This window comes from Girardinichthys multiradiatus, chromosome 23 (assembly GCF_021462225.1).
Source record: "Girardinichthys multiradiatus isolate DD_20200921_A chromosome 23, DD_fGirMul_XY1, whole genome shotgun sequence".
In the NCBI taxonomy this organism is placed as follows: Eukaryota; Metazoa; Chordata; class Actinopteri; order Cyprinodontiformes; family Goodeidae; genus Girardinichthys; species Girardinichthys multiradiatus.
In genome coordinates this window covers 28,260,081-28,280,078 of record NC_061815.1, presented here as the reverse complement: position 1 = coordinate 28,280,078, position 19,998 = coordinate 28,260,081, and the positions used below count along the sequence as shown (strand labels likewise).

Genomic DNA, 19,998 nt, shown 5'->3' with positions numbered 1-19,998 from the left:
ATCATTGAAACAAAACAGGATTTATTTTTTTTGCCCATCCATAAAAAGATTTAAATAGCAGGCTGTATTTTTCCAGTAGGGCATGGCAACACCCTACATTTAGGTGTTTAAGACATGCATTCGACTGGGTTTCTGCATATCTTTCATTATAAAAGTATATACTTTTCCAGACTCAGTTTTATGTTATTTTCAGCAGGTTTTTCTAGACATTCAAGTATGAAATCTTCACCTATAAGTGCTTGAATAGTAGCCTTATATCAATAATATACAAATCACAAAATAACACAGTGCTGAAAGTAGCTTTTGATTGTTATAGTTTGGTATAGGGCAATATCTCTGCTTTTTTTGGCATCTGGACTAACATAAACCAGCTTTATCTCAAAATATGCAACTATTGTACTTGTTAAATAAATATTGGAATACAAAGTAAGATTTTTTAAAGCTTAGTTTGTGAACTCTGGTTTCTTAATATAGTTTGTTAAAAAGAAAAACCCAAAGCACAGAAGCTGAAGTGCATTATTAGGCATTTGACCCATACTCGGTTTACGGACCACAGGTCCAATTCAACCTGAATTTGACAATGTGTTTTTTGTTTTTGAATATCTGTGCATTTAGTCACTAAGTCATTAACAAAAACACTGATGTGTAAGATGTTCAAATCAAAATGTGGTAAATAAAAGGTAAAGCCTGTCGTTTAAATATAAGTCTGCCTTAAATCATGTGTAATTATCAGGCATCTTTAGATTTTTGCTCTTTAGAAAACAGGACACAAAAAAAGGTCTAAAAAATCAAACCATTTTTCCACACCCAACATTCTTCTTATACCTATACTTCTAATACTAATCCTTATCCAAACCTGGAAAATTGTTAAAAAAAATTCCACTCTTTTCAAGACCATGTAGAAACCCTCGGTTAAGTTTTACAGTTCTAAAAATAAAACCTTTTGGACAACTGTAACATGAAATTACGTTATGTTGCTGTCAAGATACCCCAGTGACTTCACTTTTAAATTGGACTTATTCTTAAAACCATTAGAATTTGCACATTTTCATAGCACAAAATTTGATTTTTTTTTCTCTTTTTTAAATAAATACAATTATTTTGTAGAATTACAGCTGAAAGCAAATAGCAATTTTTGGTCCTGGTATATTTTGTATAGATATTTATTTCCATCACCTGCAGATTTGACCGAGTAAATTAAAGATGCTTATTATGGAAAATAAGAGCAAAGAAATGCTCCTCTAATTATTTATCATTCATCTGACTGGATGGTACAAGTTTGGTCTTTAAAATTAGGGCTAGTTTAAATAAGTTGGTAAGTGTCTTAACTTTCTATAATTTTGTAGAGTACTCTAAAACATTTTGGGCAGTAAAGCTAAGTATCAAATACTTAAACTAAGTAATGGGTACTTAAATACTAAAGTAGATACTAGACACATTAAAATAGCACTGAAACTCGGAATAAAATTAACCTTAAACACATTTAACTTTGAAATTGATATTAAAAGGTGAATTTTGTTTCTTAACACAGACATTTATCTTCTCATAGCAAAGATTGCAAAAGATACCCTTGAATAATACTTTTGTCTGTGGAAGTGAAGAGACAAAATTAGGGATCTAAATAACTTTAGTGGGTAATGTTCTCTAATGCATTTTTAAATAGGACAGCACTTTTCATACAGTTTTGGATGTCATTCAAATCCATTTTAACTGTGTCAAATGACACATTAACATGGCTCAACGCTGTATTTTATGACTCCAACTTCGGGAGTACAATACACAGTCCATTTTATTCAAACAGTCCAATGTAACAGCATGCAAAATGACAAGCTAATCTATTCATAGCCTACTTCTAAAGCAATTTCAGACAACAAGCAAACATGGGAACCCTGAAAAAGATTTTGCGTTGTTGCATTAATCAACCCATTCTTTAAGCTGATTCCCATCGGAGCTAAATAAAAACATGCTTTTAAAGCTTGATGTTCAGTAGCACACAGGAGTAAAGATGCTTTAACTAAAGACCTCAGAAAAACGTTAAAGTCCACATGGAGTGGATTTTATATATAAAAGAAAACAAAATCATATAAAACAAGCTGCAGGCTGGCAACTTTATTATCCTGGGATGTAAAAAAGGGAATTTATATTAGTCAGTCATTTTCTACCGCTTATTCCATAGTGGGTCACAGGGTAGCTGGTGCCTATCTCCAGCAGTCTATGGGCGAGAGGCAGGGTACACCCTGGACAGGTCGCCAGTCCATCGCAGGGAAACACACAAACAACCATGCACACACTCATTCATACACCTAAGGGCAATTTAGAGTTACCAATTAACCTAACAGGCATGTCTTTGGACTGTGGGAGGAAGCCAGAGTGCCCGGTGAGAACCCACGCATGCACGGGGAGAACATGCAAACTCCATGCAGAAAGACCCCCGGCCAGGAATCGAACCCAGGACCTTGTTGCTGCAAGGCAACAGTGCTACCAACTGCGCCACCGTGCAGCCCCGGAATTTATATTATCTTACCTATAATATAAAATAAAAGATTTTTGAATAGTGGACATGAAATTGTTGTCTAATCTAGTCTTTCTATGTAGAACCTGGTATTCTTTCCACTAATGCTCATATACCTTGAACCTTTTCCCATTTTGTCACAACTACAAACTTCATTGTATTTCACTGGGATTTTATGAGGTAGACCAACACAAACTAAAGGATACTCGTTAAATGAAGAGAAAATGATATGTTGTGTCAAGGTTTTGGTTCTTGGAGTGGACCCATATGTAGACAGGCAGGCAGAAGCAGCATGGTGAGTTAAAAGGTTTATTAATAAAAAATTAAAACTTACAGTCGGGCATGAGATGCAAGAAGCAGGCAGACTTGGCATCAACAAAGCAGTATCTGCCAGCAAGGAGCTAACAGAACTGAGGAGTATATATAGTGCCACATAGAGGTGAGACAGGTAAACTGATTGGAATGACGCAGGTGAACTGAATTAAGCTGATTATGGTGGCAGTGGCTGAGAGTGGGAACCAAAACATGACTGGAACTAAACACAAATACAAGGACACAATCTAACCAAAGGAAATGTCTTACAGATATAACAGAGCTACAAATACACCATGAACAACAAAGTACCACCTGGAGAACGTCAACAATAATGATCAGAAGCAAGATCCAAATATTAATAACATATAAATCATGACCCATGGTTTTCAATCAAATCTGAAAAGAGTGGCAGGCACATAGATTTACCCTCCTTTTCTATGGTACCACCAATTCAAGAACCCGAAGCAGACTAAACAAGTAAATGGCATACAGATAAACTAAAGTTTACCTGTGTGCCATTGTGTGAAGGCCTCTGAGATGATTTAGAGAACATTAGTCAACAAAGCGCCTAATGGAGATTAAGAAACAGGTCAGGAGTCAAGTTGAGGTGACAGTTAAAGCATGATTATGTAAAAAAAAAAAAACAATAATACATTCCTTGCACATCTTCCAGAGCACTGTTCAAGATAACCTCCAAAAATGTAAAGAGTATGGCATATGTGTGCAACCACCTAAACTGACAGGCTGAATAAGGTGAGCATGAGAAGAAATTAATGTTCATTCATCATCATCATTAATAAGCAATTAAACTCTGGAGGAGCTGCAGGAACCCAGAGCCCATGTGAAAAAATCTGCTGTCAGGACAATTATGAATTGTGCACTCCACAAATCTGGTCTTCATGGAAGAGTGACAAGAAAAAATGTTGTTAGAAAAATCCATAAGAAATCCCATTTACAGACACAAAAAAACATGTGGAAGGATGTGCTGTGGTCAAACGATGCCAAAACTGAACTTTATGGCCTACATGTAAATTGCTATGCATGGCAGAAAACTAGCATTGGACATCAACTGAACACAACATTGCTATGGTATAACATCAAAAACACTAGAGTTTGAGGTTGACCTTCCAGCAGAACAAATACCGTACAAAGAGGGCACTTACTGTGCAATACATTGTGTTGGTCTATCAACTAAAAAACAATTAGGTTTTTGGTTGTAATATGGCCAAATGTAAAAATCTGACATGAATACTTTTGTAAGGACCTGTATTTGATGAGTATGAGCAGCTACCCTGGAGCCTAGAATATGTTCTAAGATACAATAAAAAAAATGACAGTTATCAAGATATTAATAAGATCCAAAACCACCAAGTATTAGCTCACTTTTTGCATGGATGGTTGTTCTACAGAAGCTATAAGTGCTAAAGTAGCGATGGACACGTCACCTAGATGTTCATCCCTTTTGGTAAACCACTAATGCATTTTAGATCTTATGTGTGAACTACTAAGAGCTGCAGAGAGAACCATCACGTAGACATACCAGGAGCACAGATTTTTAAACTCAGGTTTTACAGTTTTTTCAGAAAACCTGGAATGAAAAGTAATATCTGTGTGCTTTCTAAATGGAACAGAACGTCTCATATTAAAATGTGAGAATCTGCCCTCATTGTGTTGTTTTTGTACGCGCCTGAACTCCCAGAGGAGTTTTAAGGTGTACTAACTGGCAATAGCGTTATTTATCATCGTCACAATGCCTCTCTGCAGAAATACAGCACAAGTCGGCTGATGAACTTAAGTTATAACTGTGACTGCTCTCAAAAAAGAAAACGTTCCAACTTATTTAATCGCGCCTGCTTTAGTATCTGGAGTAAAACCCCTTTGCTTTTGCATAAGAGGGCAGAGAAGAGTTAACTTGAGGCAAAGTCTCACATTATTTGTGCAACGCGATATGAAACAAATCAGTTTGCTGAAAGTGAGATAAACGGAGGTACTCGGAGGTACTAGTTTGCGTTTTAAACAGATAAAGAGCGCAGCCTCCTACCTTGCGCTGCGAGGAGCACCAGCAGCAAGAAGATCTGTAGTTTCCCGAAGAAATTCATCGATACACCTGGACCTGGCGATGCCTTTATTGGATGAAATGTGATCTCGGACAGCGGGTTCCTGTCTCTATTTAGGCGCAGACGTCTGTGAAGCCGGAAGATTTCCCTTTGCTTTCCTTTGCGCGGAGAGGCTGGTGCGCTCTGCCGACATGGATAACTTCTCGTCCCGCCTCCCCTTCTATGGAAGCAAATCGTTACCATATTTCAAATGAAAAAGCATTTTCAGAAATGCTTTTTCATTTTAACAATGTGGCTGCATTGTTTGACTCATAAATGAAATTAGTTATCAATAATCCTATTTGCATTTTAATTTTCTTCTTGAAGACTGCTCATTCTTTCACTTAATTAAATGAAAAAGAAAAAGACATTTTAGATTTATTTTTCAAAATGTACCCCAGCAAATAGATACCGAAATTCAATTTGAAATGTAAAATTTGAAAATGAAAAAGCATTTCCAGAAATGCTTTTTCATTTTAAGAATGTGGCTGCATTATTTGACCCATAAACAAAATTAGTAATCAATCATCCTATTTGCATTTGCATTTTCTTCTTCACGACTGCACATTTTATGCCATAATCAAAAAGAAAACAAAGCAGACATTGCTTTTTCGTTTTCATGGTCTGCCCACAAAGTACTGCCCAGAACTTGAAAACGAAAAAGCATTCCGAGCAGCGGGCGCAGCAGAGTGACGTCAGCAGCCGCTCTTCCTCAGCTCCCTGCTGACCGAGCTACCAATCTTGTTCGGTAGGGGGCGCTGTGCACGTCTGCATTGCATTACATTGCAAACGTGCCGAGAAATTGATTGAATTGCAGCAGGACCGAGCTCAATTTGAGGCAGTGGCAGGCAGAACTGGTAGTTCCGGTGGCAGCCTTATGGCCTGGGACATCCAGCGTGTTTTTAAGCAATTATTTATAATTTTCTGTGAGTGACAATTCAGAATAGCCGCTCCTGCTCTATAATAAACTGGCTGTTTGTGCAATAAATCTTCGTCATTCTTTCAGCACGTCACACATAGTGCTATTTATTTTCCATGTCAAGTAAATACAATCACCTTATGTTATGGGTTTAAAGTTGTTTATTAAATAATAATCAATAATGAAATCATTATTTAAAGGTAACAGGCCATAATAACAATGACATCCCGTTTGCCGATAATATGCATTGGCATCACTTCCGGTGGCAGCTCCACAGACACTATTAACAATAATGACAACCCATTTGCCGATAATCAGCATCAGATTCCACAAAAACAGCGGCAACCGCATTGGCAAGTTTTACGGCCGGTCTGGCACCTTCTGGCATCCTCGCGGAATCCTCTGCCACCCTGCGGCAGGCTGTGGCAGTTCCGGTTTGCAGCTTCGGTGGCAGGATGTGGCGGCCACCGGAACTACCAGTTCTGCCTGTCACTGTCACAAATTGAGCTCGGCCCTGCTGCAATTCAATCAATTTCTCGGCACGTTTGCAATGTAATGCAAAGCAGATGTCCACAGCGCCCCCTACCGAACAAGATTGGTAGCTCGGTCAGCAGGGAGCTGAGGAAGAGCGGCTGCTGACGTCACACTGCTGCGCCCGCTGCTCGGAATGCTTTTTCGTTTTCAAGTTCTGGGCAGTACTTTGTGGGCAGACCATGAAAACGAAAAAGCAATGTCTGCTTTGTTTTCTTTTTGATTATGGCATAAAATGTGCAGTCGTGAAGAAGAAAATGCAAATGCAAATAGGATGATTGATTACTAATTTTATTTATGGGTCAAATAATGCAGCCACATTCTTAAAATGAAAAAGCATTTCTGGAAATGCTTTTTCATTTTCAAATTTTACATTTCAAATTGAATTTCGGTATCTATTTGCTGGGGTACATTTTGAAAAATAAATCTCAAATGTCTTTTTCTTTTTCATTTAATTAAGTGAAAGAATGAGCAGTCTTGAAGAAGAAAATTAAAATGCAAATAGGATTATTGATAACTAATTTCATTTATGAGTCAAACAATGCAGCCACATTCTTAAAATGAAAAAGCATTTCTGAAAATGCTTTTTCATTTGAAATATGGTAACGATTTGCTTCCATATCCTCCACCATCCATAGCTCCTGCTTACAGCAACAGCACAGCCTCCCTCTCACTCTGTGGGCAAACTTAGCGACCTGAGTCACAGTGAGTCAGAGATGAGGATGAAATAATGAAATTATTTAATGATATAGCTTTAGGATCGTTGGGAGTTTATCCTAATGCAAAAGCATAGACTGTATTGCATTTGTCTGTTTAACACTCTCCAAAAGATGTACGTGTTAAAATTAAACATTAAAAATGACCTAAGAACAAGTCCAATAACTGCTCGCCTGTACTCCAATAGGATCCCGTATTTTCACCACTGAGCTGAACATGGCCCATTTAGTCACTTAATTGATTTTGTAGGCATAACAATGCTGAGAGGGCATAAAGCATTAGCTGCTCCATAACATAATCTTACAGGGCTGCAGACTTTGCCCATTTCATATAATGGAAAGCTATTGATGTACCTCAGGAAACAGCATTGAAAGTCTTCTGAGGCAGAGTAAATCCTGGCTCATCTTTGAAAACACTTAGCTGTCAGTGCCTTAGACAGAAGTAAACATTAATAGTAGCTTTTACACAAACCTTCTTAGTCTACATTCACCATGTTTGCCGTACTTTCTCTTTTTGCAGGAAAATCAGCTCTACTTTAGTGTTGCAAAGGTATTATTACCCATTTATTGTCACAACAAATCTCACTGTATTTCATTAAGATTTTATGTAGTAGACCTACCCAAAATAGTGGAAGGAAAATGGTGAAAGAGTTGTTGCAAGTAAGAACCTGAAAAGTGTTGCATTCTGGAAGAGAAGTTGTTAGAAGCTCCAAGAAACTTGAGACTGGGGCTCAGGTTCACCTCCCAGCAGGACAACAACCCTAAATACACAGCCAAAGTTTTAATGAAATGGTTTAGAGACTTAATTCCATCAAAGAAATGTTGGTTAGACTTGTCAATTGATGTTGACAGATGCTTAGATGTGTAAAGCTAGTAAAGACAAACCTCACTGTAACTGCAGTGAAACGTGGTTCAGGGAGGCTGAACACAAAGTCCCGAAACGATTTACAAATTTTCAGAAGTAAAATCGTTGAAAACCTTTGCATGACTTTGTCTTTGTTTATAACATAAAATCCTAATTAAAGACGTTTTCGTTTGTCACAAAATATGAAAAGGTTCAAGCAGAATGGATACATTGCAAGGACACTGTATAGGACACATTTAATCTAACAGTGAAAACCACAATGCATCCGTATTTAAATTAATTTACTAGACTTGAGTTCGTTTCCGCGTTCATTGTACTATTATTGTATTTGTGTGCATGAACACAACCATTGGTTGTACAAAGGAGTGTAAATCGGTTCAATCTATCAGAAACTCTGACATCGGTTGTTTATATTTTCCACCATACTGTTCGAGAGGGGACTTGAAAAATTGCAGTAGTGTGTGCTCTAGTTTGTAACATGCATTGAATTTTGAAGGTTGTGCAGGTTCAAAGTCAAGCAAAAAGAAGTAAAACTGTTCAGCCCTCAAAGGGTATTCATGAGTTTCAGAAGGAAAATGTGCAATTACTGCAACAAGTGCATAGACAGGTCCTGAAAGACTAGACAGGAAAAAACAAGAGGAGTGAAAGGGGTGGACTGGCTGGGATCAGTAAAGTTAAAGTGACAGAGACATCTAGCAAGGTCTCAGGTAAGCTGACTGTGAAGTGTTAAAAAACTCAATGATGTAAGAAGAGCAGGAGACAAGAAAGAAAACAACAGAGCCTCTAAATCTTAGTAACAGTAATATCGAGAAATAAGTTGTTTTTTTTCTACTGACCCACTAATGCTGCTTCATCCCTATTTTTTCAATTTTATCTTTTTTGTTTTATTATTGTTGTTTGTTCTTTTCTGACAAATGTTTTGTGTCTCTTTTCCTGGTCTTCACCAGACACCAGGAAATGTAAGTACTTGGATGTTAACGTGATGCATGTAATGTTGAAAATATATAAATATATTATTTCCCATGGCACTGGTTTATAGAAGACAGAAAGGGATTCCTCTTTACTTTTGTCTTTTATTGGCGTGTGGCCCTGAAATCCCCAGTTCTTGTGTGTTTTTACAGATTTGATTTTAAAGCAGTGGGTTTTCTTGGAATATGTGTTATGAAGCTAAGTAGATGGAAAGCTTTTGATGAAGAAGAGATTTTGCAAATGTGTGTTTTTCTGATCTTATACATACAAGGAAAATATATTTTTTTGCATTTACTTTTAGTCTTTCTGTCACTCAGTAAGAGTTATTTCAGTTAGATATATGGGTTAAAACAAAAATCTGTGCCTTTGCCACCAAAATATAGTGTAACCAAAGAATCTGAAATGTGTTTCTTGACTAAATAGGCATTTTTACTCAGAGACAATTTTTTCAAAAGAAAAAAGAAAAGGCTGAGTACAGATGTAAAAAAATATGGTCAATTACCATTCTCTAAATTACCTCTGTCATACCTACAAGGTGATATTTGCTCTCATCTATCAAGTAATAAATGTTAAACAAGACAGAGCATCAGAACTCTGAATAGAATAGAATAGAATATAATAGAATATGTCATTATTTATCCCATTGCTGCTGCAGCAGAAGGGGTGACCAAATACACAGGAAGAAAACTATGTAAATGTGCAACATGAAAAGCAAATAAACTGATAGCTGTTATTTTCTCATGAACAGAGGTGCTGTTGTACTAATGCACTATATGTTCTGCTGGGAGCAGTGCAGATTGTGTTTGACAGATGCTGGAAGGAAGGACTTTTGAGCTCCTTTACACATTTACAGCAGCCTGTCACTGATGTTAATAATGAAAGGTCAGTCAGTCATTTTCTACCACTTATTCCATAGTGGGTCACAGGGGAGCTGGTGCCTATCTCCAGCAGTGTATGGGCGAGAGGTGGGATACACCCTGGACAGGTCACCAGTCCATCACAGGGCAACACACAAACAACAAAGCACACACTCATTCATACACCTAAGGGCAATTTAGAGTGACCAATTAACCTAATAGGCATGTGTTTGGGCTGTGGGAAGAAGCCAGAGTACCTGGTGAGAACCCACACATGCACAGGGAGAACATGCAAACTCCATACAGAAAGATCCCTGGTTGGGAATTGAACCCAGGACCTTCTTGCTGCAAGGCAACAGTGCTACCAACTGCACCACCATGCAGCCCTATAATGAAATGTTTAACTAGATGATTTACTACGTTGAAACTTGCAATAAAGCACAATATGGTTGGTGTGTGTTTCTATTCAGACACGTGGCCACTTTCGGCCTGCAGCTTGTCCCAATGTGCCAGTCACGCTACACTCCTCAACTTCGCATTCTTCCAACACATTTGTCCTTAGATGCAGGCGCCTCCCGCACCCTCATCACTCATCACTTCTCTCTCTGCTCCAGACCTATTAAAGGTCTCAGAGATTCCTGCCTGCTTTCCTATCGGCAAATGTCCACTATATGCAGCCTGCATGGTCATGCTTGAACTGGCTTTAGCCACTGGCTACTAATTAAATCCCTTCACTGCTATCTGATTAAAACTCATTGCTGCTAATTAAGCGACAGTCTTTCTCTGACTTTCTCTCACATGCTTCTGTCTTCTCATATTAATCGCGAACGAGGAACCTCCATTGCATACATGTGCAAGATTGCATACATGTGCAAGCAATTTAATATACTTTATATTTACTCAGTACATTATTTTTTGTTCTTTTTCCAGTTTAGCACCTGCAGCTTGGGGGATTAAACACAACCACCTTTATAACAGGATCCAGTCCACAGAGCTCTTGTTTGTGCCATCACAGATGATGTCTCTAAGAGCCATTTTTAATGTTTCTAGTATGTCAGAAACATTTTTATGAATAGCCTTCTTTACGTGAATGTAAAGAGCCTCTTTCTTTTGTTAATTTCTCTCATATCAAATATGAAGGGACATATTTGAAACAAACTGTTGGATATCAATCATGCTGTTTTAAATAAGGCATTGTATCATGTATGTTTACAAATCTCTAACTAATATTTAGCTTTTTTAAATAACCGAAGACATCTACTGACGTCGGCAGAAAAACTGAACTCTGCAGTATCTCATTTGGCCGTTAGAAGGCAGCGTTCAGCCCTTTAATCTGTCAGCAGGTAAATATTGGTCCTTGTAACAGTGATGCCTAAAACTGACTTTAAATCCCTGCAAAATGTTTGGACCACATGAGAAGGGGCTTCCCTGCACTTGGAGAAAGATTGATGGCAGTCTGATTCAACAGCATGCCAGCTACACATTCGGCGATGCACTAATGTAGTTCATAAATATCAACCTGGGAGCTGAAATGACAGGCATAAATCCTGAAGAAATGTCCAGCAGAGGATGATGGGAAGGATGAGAGCCGCAGCCAAATACAGGAAAGATATTACACTCTTGTAGTACCTTGCAAAAATATTCATGTCTACCCCTTGATCATTTTCACATTTTGTCAAAATATTTCATGAGACAAACTATTATAAAGAAGTCCATTATTGGGTAGGAGAAATAAAAGTACACATGGTTTTCAAGGAAAGTAGTGTAATCTTTGCAGTGCATATGTATCAGTCCTTTTTAATAACATACAGGTCCTTCTCAAAATATTAGCATATTGTGATAAAGTTCATTATTTTTCATAATGTCATGATGAAAATTTAACATTCATATATTTTAGATCCATTGCACACTAACTGAAATATTTCAGGTCTTTTATTGTCTTAATACGGATGATTTTGGCATACAGGCCATGAAAACCCAAAATTCCTATCTCACAAAATTAGCATATCATTAAAAGGGTCTCTAAACGAGCTATGAACCTAATCATCTGAATCAACGAGTTAACTCTAAACACCTGCAAAAGATTCCTGAGGCCTTTAAAACTCCCAGCCTGGTTCATCACTCAAAACCCCAATCATGGGTAAGACTGCCAACCTGACTGCTGTCCAGAAGGCCACTATTGACACCCTCAAGCAAGAGGGTAAGACACAGAAAGACATTTCTGAACGAATAGGCTGTTCCCAGAGTGCTGTATCAAGGCACCTCAGTGGGAAGTCTGTGGGAAGGAAAAAGTGTGGCAGAAAACGCTGCACAACGAGAAGAGGTGACCGGACCCTGAGGAAGATTGTGGAGAAGGGCCGATTCCAGACCTTGGAGGACCTGCGGAAGCAGGGGACTGAGTCTGGAGTAGAAACATCCAGAGCCACCGTGCACAGGCGTGTGCAGGAAATGGGCTACAGGTGCCGCATTCCCCAGGTCAAGCCACTTTTGAACCAGAAACAGCGGCAGAAGCGCCTGACCTGGGCTACAGAGAAGCAGCACTGGACTGTTGCTCAGTGGTCCAAAGTACTTTTTTCGGATGAAAGCAAATTCTGCATGTCATTCAGAAATCAAGGTGCCAGAGTCTGGAGGAAGACTGGGGAGAAGGAAATGCCAAAATGCCAGAAGTCCAGTGTCAAGTACCCACAGTCAGTGATGGTCTGGGGTGCCGTGTCAGCTGCTGGTGTTGGTCCACTGAGTTTTATCAAGGGCAGGGTCAATGCAGCTAGCTATCAGGAGATTTTGGAGCACTTCATGCTTCCATCTGCTGAAAAGCTTTATGGACATGAAGATTTCATTTTTCAGCACGACCTGGCACCTGCTCACAGTACCAAAACCACTGGTAAATGGTTTACTGAACATGGTATCACTGTGCTCAATTGGCCTGCCAACTCTCCTGACCTGAACCCCATAGAGAATCTGTGGGATATTGTGAAGAGAACGTTGAGAGACTCAAGACCCAACACTCTGGATGAGCTAAAGGCCGCTATCGAAGCATCCTGGGCCTCCATAAGACCTCAGCAGTGCCACAGGCTGATTGCCTCCATGCCACGCCGCATTGAAGCAGTCATTTCTGCCAAAGGATTCCCGACCAAGTATTGAGTGCATAACTGTACATGATTATTTGAAGGTTGACGTTTTTTGTATTAAAAACACTTTTCTTTTATTGGTCGGATGAAATATGCTAATTTTGTAAGATAGGAATTTTGGGTTTTCATGAGCTGTATGCCAAAATCATCCGTATTAAGACAATAAAAGACCTGAAATATTTCAGTTAGTGTGCAATGAATCTAAAATATATGAATGTTAAATTTTCATCATGACATTATGGAAAATAATGAACTTTATAACAATATGCTAATATTTTGAGAAGGACCTGTACAATCCTAATGCTGGCCAAATAAATTTTCAATACGCGCAATGTAAACTGCCCTGCAAAAGTACTGATACCCCTGGAACCTTTTCACATTTTGTCACAATAACAGCACAAACTTTTAAATATTATATTGGGATTTTATATGATAGACCAGTGGTGTCCAAAGTTTTCCGGATGGCCTGTGTCCTGTATGTTTTTTATGTTTCCCAGGTTCAACACAACTGAATCAAATGAATGGGTGAAAAGCAAGCTCATGCCGAACTTGATGTCATACTGAAGAGCTAAATAAGCCATTATAGTTCTGTTTAACTAATTTCCCCTTAGTCACCTAATCAGTAAATCCAGCTGTTGTGTGAAGGCCTCAAAGCTTTTATTAGAGAACATTAATGAACAAACAGCATCATAAATACCAAAAAACACTGCAGGCAGGTCAAGGACAAAGGTTTGGAGAAATGTAAAGCAGGGGCTTGTTAAAATTAATTAGTTAGTTAATATTCCAAACTTTGAGTCTTTCACAGAGCACTATCTTATCCATTTTGCAGAAATGAAGAGTGAGGAAAACTGCAAACCTACAAAGACATGGCAATGAGAACATTGATCAGGGAAGCAACTAGGAAGTCAGAGGTAACTCTGGATAAGCTGCAGAGTTCCATAGTTATGGAATCTTCAAATCTGGCATTAATGTAGAAAAACTAACACTGACATTAAAAGTACCTGAACTACACAAAAACATGGTGGTGGCAGGATCTTGCTTTTGAGATGTTTTTCTTCTTTAAGGATTATTTTGTTTTAGTACCACCCACCCAGAGGCAGAAGAGTCAGATTGCAAGCAAATAGAATAGAACTGTGTATATGTTTTTCATTTTTATTTGTAGCTCAGAGTAGAAGAAAATACAAAACTGATTTGTATCTCACTCAAAACAGAAATAAATAATAATTTCTGTTAATCGTTTAGAAACTTTACTATATTATATGTTGTTGAAAATGTTTCTATTGTGTCAGTGCTTACAGTGTGTTTTCACACAATGTATGCTTATGTTATACATTTATTGTGGATTTGTCTTTCAGACAAAATAAAATGCTTATTGATCTCCAGCTGGACTCTGAAAGGGTTTTTAATGTCGGCTCCTCAGTCGATCGCTCAAGCAGCAGAAGTCCCAGTGTCTCTTGTTTATGACTGACCATTATTATTGCTGTCATCCTCAGTACCACATCTTTTACTCTTCTCTTATATTCCTTCCTCCACCTATCTGGTTTCATCTCTTGTGTCACATTTTATAAAGGTAATGTATCAACAGCTCTCTCTGCCCCTCTCTTTTTCTATATTTGGCCTCCTAATGATGGACGTCCATGTAGCAGTGGGTCACTACCAGCATACACACTCACTGACCTAAAATCTTCCAAAAAAATTGACTAACTAGGTCAAGTTAATCTAAACAGTAGATCTAACTTCTCAGTTAGCACTGTTGTTTTAACTGAATACAAGCCTCTTGACTAACCAAGAAACTTTATGCTGCCAAAACCCACATAATCCAAAAGGAAAACTTCACAAATTTGTCTAAAATCCAAAAACAACAAAGGCACCTAATCAAAACAAAAATAACAATAAGAAAACAGATAAGGCAAATAAACAAGAATCAATAAAAATGATGGAGTACCTGTACATTTACCACTCAAACGTAGGAAAAGAAGCATTTTTAAATTAGATCTCAAGGTATTTTATTGTCCACTCACTAAAAAGGATACAATTTGTTCTCATGTTTTTAGTCTGTAATCATGCAGTTTATCAGACAAATAAATAGTATCTTAGTTCCAGCAAGCTGATTCCCAAAGAGCTATTAGCTAAATGCTTGGAAAACAGTGGATCATCAACCATACACTCCTCAAGCCCTGTGTTGGACGTTTCGATTTAAAAATAAAAAATCACATTTAGGTACCACTCTTTTGACATTTCTCCTTTTGTCTTGCTTTTGTCCGTTTCCCTAATTTATTTTAACACGCACTGCACAACATAGTGTGATGTCACCTTTGAAAACTGAACAGAAAATAAATAAAAAGTAACCAAAACTCCAAATAAAAACTTTGAAGGAATTTAACAAAGGAGGGGTTATGAAGTATGAGTATACACAAGAGTATAAGAAAGGATGTCCAACATGGCAAAAAGCTGTCAGTTTTAAAATAATTATATTAACCACGACACAGGTAGACTAATAGAAAGAGAAATACATTGTGTGTCTGACAGGGGGAGATTAAGAGAAGAAAAGGGCCAAAATAAAAATGTATTCCACAACACAATGTTGATATAGGGGCTGTGATTAATACAGCAAACTGATCTAGGCAGAAACAACATTCAGGACTTTAGGACAATTGCAAAGGTAGTAGGAAAAATACGATAACTACACAGGGAGATCATACAATTAAATGAGATCAGAATGAAACTCTCAGAGTTGGAAACTGATCTGGTTGCAGTCATTATTCATTTTTTCTTTACTTTTTTTAATCTAGTCACAATTAAGCTTTTAAGAGTCACAGTAAACAACAAGACAAGAAGAGGAAACAAAAGTGACCATGAAACACATTGTTAAAATACAGAAGAAAGCAAACAATTATTTATTTAACAATGACCACTTAGACCTGTATTGTGAATCTTCAGCCCTGCAGACAAACAACTAAACCACACAGCAAGCCCTCCTTCCCTCCCCTCTCTCATCCCACTCCCATGGAGCCACTCTGGTAATAGAAGTTGATGGAGATGTCAAGAATCTAATTCATGTGTCGTATGAGGACAGGGATAGGACAACTCACATGAGCTATAATCGCTAAACCCAATTCCAATTCAGTGGCTGTCACACACAGACACAGACAGGATTATGTACAGTAAGTTCTGACTTTTGAGGTAAAAGACATGCAGCATTAGTGCTCAAAAGTTGATGCAACATATATAAACAGGTTTTAAATGTAGGTAAATCCATGGGCCATAAATGTAATTAACTTGAAACTCTTCCAAAGTAAAAGAAAACATAGGGTTAGTTTCCTGCCCAGGGCCACTTAAAATTGAGGGATGGAAAACCTAAGATTGAACTATCAACCCTTAAGATTGTTAGAACAAACATTTAGTGACCCAGACTCCTACAAAAAACTATAATCACATCTAAACAGGAAAGTTAGCATTAAAACCTAAGCTTCAACACTCGTTGTGTTGTAACCTGTCAGTCAGCTGTGTATGAAAGAAGAGGAAACCTCATTAACATTTTTCAATGTAAATAAAAACATGAAGTTGGCACTTTGCAAAATTTTCTGGGTGCCAAAAAAAAAAAACTTGCACACCAGGAAAGCCTAAAACATCCCTTCTTGTTGACGTAAAGTTGTTTTAAAATGGAAATTGACAGTAAGCTTAGAGAGTTACTATATCTGTTAGCAAAATAAAAAATATAGCTGTGGAATTAACATCAGGGCATTTAAATGTTGACATTACATTGCAAAAAACACAGCAGTATAAAATCACTAATAATCTGTGCAAAAAGGAGAATTACACTAGAACTACAACTACTAACTTTATCCCATGGGCCAGTCTGAACACCTGTGTAACAATATGACAAAATCTGTGTTTCACAAGATATTAACTTTAGAATACCATCTTGATACTTGACATTAAATCAGAATTTCAATTTTGATCTTCACAATAATGCTGTTTTTATTTAAAATCAGTGTGATGAGTACATAAAATTCACAAGTTTTTATTTTTGAAATTTAAGATTTTAAATCAGGTGACTTACTTGTGTTCCCTCACTTCCCATGTCCATACATTATCTTGCTAAAAGTTTTGCGTCACTTGAACTTTAATGAAATTCCAGTTTAAATACAAAGACTTTAATATAACCTTAACCCCTCCTTTGCGCCTCTAACAGCTTCAGCTGTTCTGTAATGGCTTTCCACAAGGTTCAGACCTTTCTTCCTGCAGTGCATTTGTGAGGTCAGACAATGATGTTTTTGCTTAAGATTACCGTCACACGTCTCTTATGGAGACTGGGAGCAAAGAAGGGTTTTCTGCTCCTTTTTCATCAGTTAAATTTCTAAGAATTATTAATAAAGCATCAAACTGCAACATGGGATTATCTGTTAAATGTAACAGAAGGCTAACTCCAACTTTAGCTTATTTAGTAAGACACCTTATTTTAGAAAGCAGCAGCTGTGTTATAAAATAAATGGGAGAAGATTGCAGAACCCTGACTTTGGTTATTATGAGTTTGTTCAGTCTCAGCCCATGTCTCCTCAGCAGCCAGATGGCCTCGATGACATCTTAAAGTAACAGAAGGTGAGTTTGCAAGTCCTGAAAAGACCGCAAAGTGAATCAGTTGACTAGTATTCCTCCCTGTACATGTACATTTCACACACAACATAACTGAGGAACATACAAATGCCTTCCAGAGCTTCTTGTTCAGAATATTTTATCTTGTATTATCTTTTTTTTTTTTCTATGTCATGGTCTGGACAATGTGGAATTACAAAAACATGGTGCTCTAAGTGCATTTGTGAGTACACCGTGACTCTTTTTAGGGAAAAGCCAGCAGCAGTTCCCTAAAAAGAGTCATAAACAGAAGATGGAACATGTTTACATGACTGTAAAAAAAACCTGCAGGATTGAGAAAACAGTTCCTGAGCATTAAGATCGTCATTGTTTTTAGTTACCATCTTTCTTTATAAACTTTATTGCTCATATTACACATCACATCCCATCAATGTTTGTTCAAAACTCAAAGGGACATTTGATTTATATGTGGGAGGAAAAAGAAACAACATGAAGTCCAACCTTTACTGAGAAAACAATAAAGAAATGAAACAATGCAGTTGTATTAGTACAGTATGTTTTTCCTGGTAAACACTGGCAGAAGTGAAGAATGAGTGCATCATGGTAGTAAAACTGTAAAAAAGTAATATCTTTAAAAACAACAGTGAAATTAAGGAGTCAGGCTTTCTGCTTTGAGTCTACATACATTACATGAACAATACTGTTGCTGGTTTCAGAAGTGATGAATGCAAACTGGATTGGAAAACTAAAAACTGCTTGAACAAAACTTTTACAAGAAATAGTAACAACCAAATGAGGAAAAATAAATCATATTTTAGTATTTGTGTATAATATATTTTGATTGTACAACAAAACTGGTTTCACTAAATGAATTTTTCATAGTTTTAATAAAGTTGGGCAAAAGTTTTCGAAGTGAGAAGTGTGCAGGGGTGGTACAGATTCACAAAACTTGTCAAAACTTTTGGTTCTGTTTTCCTCTGTGTCTCATTTGCAAGACAAATATTTTTTAAGTCCATATAGTATATGTGCTATTGGTAAAAAGAAACACAGGGAGTTATCTTGTGTTATTAGCATAGAGGCGATCCATCTTGTTGCACTCAGGGGTGAAATAGTATGAATCATATTTATTTATTTAGTATTTTATTAACTCCACAGCAAGGCAACATTTAAAGAAAATCAGTCTCAGGTTTAAAAGTGCTGACCCTTATTTAAGCCTTATGTGAGTTATCAGGGTCTGATTTAGACACTCAAAGAGATGGCTGTAGAAAAGACTAAATAAGGGTTCATTTTTAAAAATAACAACAAAATAGACAGAATCCAGAATTTATTTTGTGTGATCTTTGGCAACCAAAGAGAAATTCGAATTAGACATTTTCTTGTTTTATTCTTTACAAAACATTAGAAAATTACAGGCTTTGATAAACTTGATTTGATCTTGATTTGTATTGAACATGTTTGGTGAGGTTGTTTCAAACAGGTGTAAATATAATCGTCTCATCTTTTATTTTATTTTTGCCAACCAATTTCTTTGAACATATCACCAAAGTAGTAAAAATTTAATATTATATTGTTTTCTTTAACAGAAATTGTGGGTAGTACAGTGACCTTCCAAAAGTATTCACATCCCTTAAACGTTTTCATTGTATTTTATTGGCATTTTATTTGATAGACCAACACAAAGCAGCACATAATTGCTAATCTAAAGGAAAATAATACATGGTTTTTAAGTTTTTTTTATTAATAAATATCTTGCATTTGCATTCATTTTTAAATGATGATCAGTGCTTTGTGAGATGTTCAAAGCTTGAGATAATCTTTTACACCCTGATGCTGCTTTAAAATACTAAAACTTTCCCTCTGTCGTGTCTGCTGTGTTCCTTGGTCTTAATGATGCAGTTTGTTTAAATATGTTATTTAAGACCTTTGCAGAACAACTGGATTTATAGTGAGATGAAAAAGCCACACAGGTGGACTCTATGTACTAATTGGGTGACTTCTAAGGGCACTGGGTCGCATTAACTTTTATCTAAGGGTATCAGAGTAAATGGGGAGAAATACACATGCATATCATATATTTGAGACTTTTACCTGTGACAAAAATCCTAAAAATCAAGCATATTTTCTTTTTACATTTATCCACTTTCTATAAGGGTGTCCGATCCAGTTGTCATAGGCTTGTGTCCTGCATGCTTTAGATTTATTCTCATTCCAACACAGATGATTCAAATAGCTGAATTAGTTCTTCAGCTTCTGCTTTTGTTTGTATTTTTCTCAGAGCCTCACTTTGCATATCTTCCAAACTTGTAAATTATGGATTTGGTCAGCAGGTCTCTCAACGTAATTGATCAAATTTTTTTGACGGGAAGACAGGGTAAAGGAGACCCTCTTGTCCAGGCGGGACGTTCTTCTCTGGATACACAATGGATTCTTGGCAGCAGTGGAAGATTGTGTGCCTGACTACGATGTCGGTCGAGGACGTAGAAAATGTGTACAT

At 37.2% G+C, this 19,998-nt stretch overlaps 1 protein-coding gene across 1 annotated transcript in view; it reads right to left on the bottom strand.

Moving 5' to 3' along the window:
- Positions 1-5,090, bottom strand: part of LOC124859949 (neuronal acetylcholine receptor subunit alpha-3-like) — a 28,580-nt gene extending 23,490 nt beyond the window's left edge. Inside the window, exon 1 of the mRNA XM_047352863.1 lies at positions 4,869-5,090. Coding sequence (XP_047208819.1) covers positions 4,869-4,926 — 58 coding nt within the window. The 5' untranslated portion in view covers positions 4,927-5,090. The remainder of the gene's footprint in view (positions 1-4,868) is intronic.
- Positions 5,091-19,998: the final 14,908 nt, after the last annotated feature.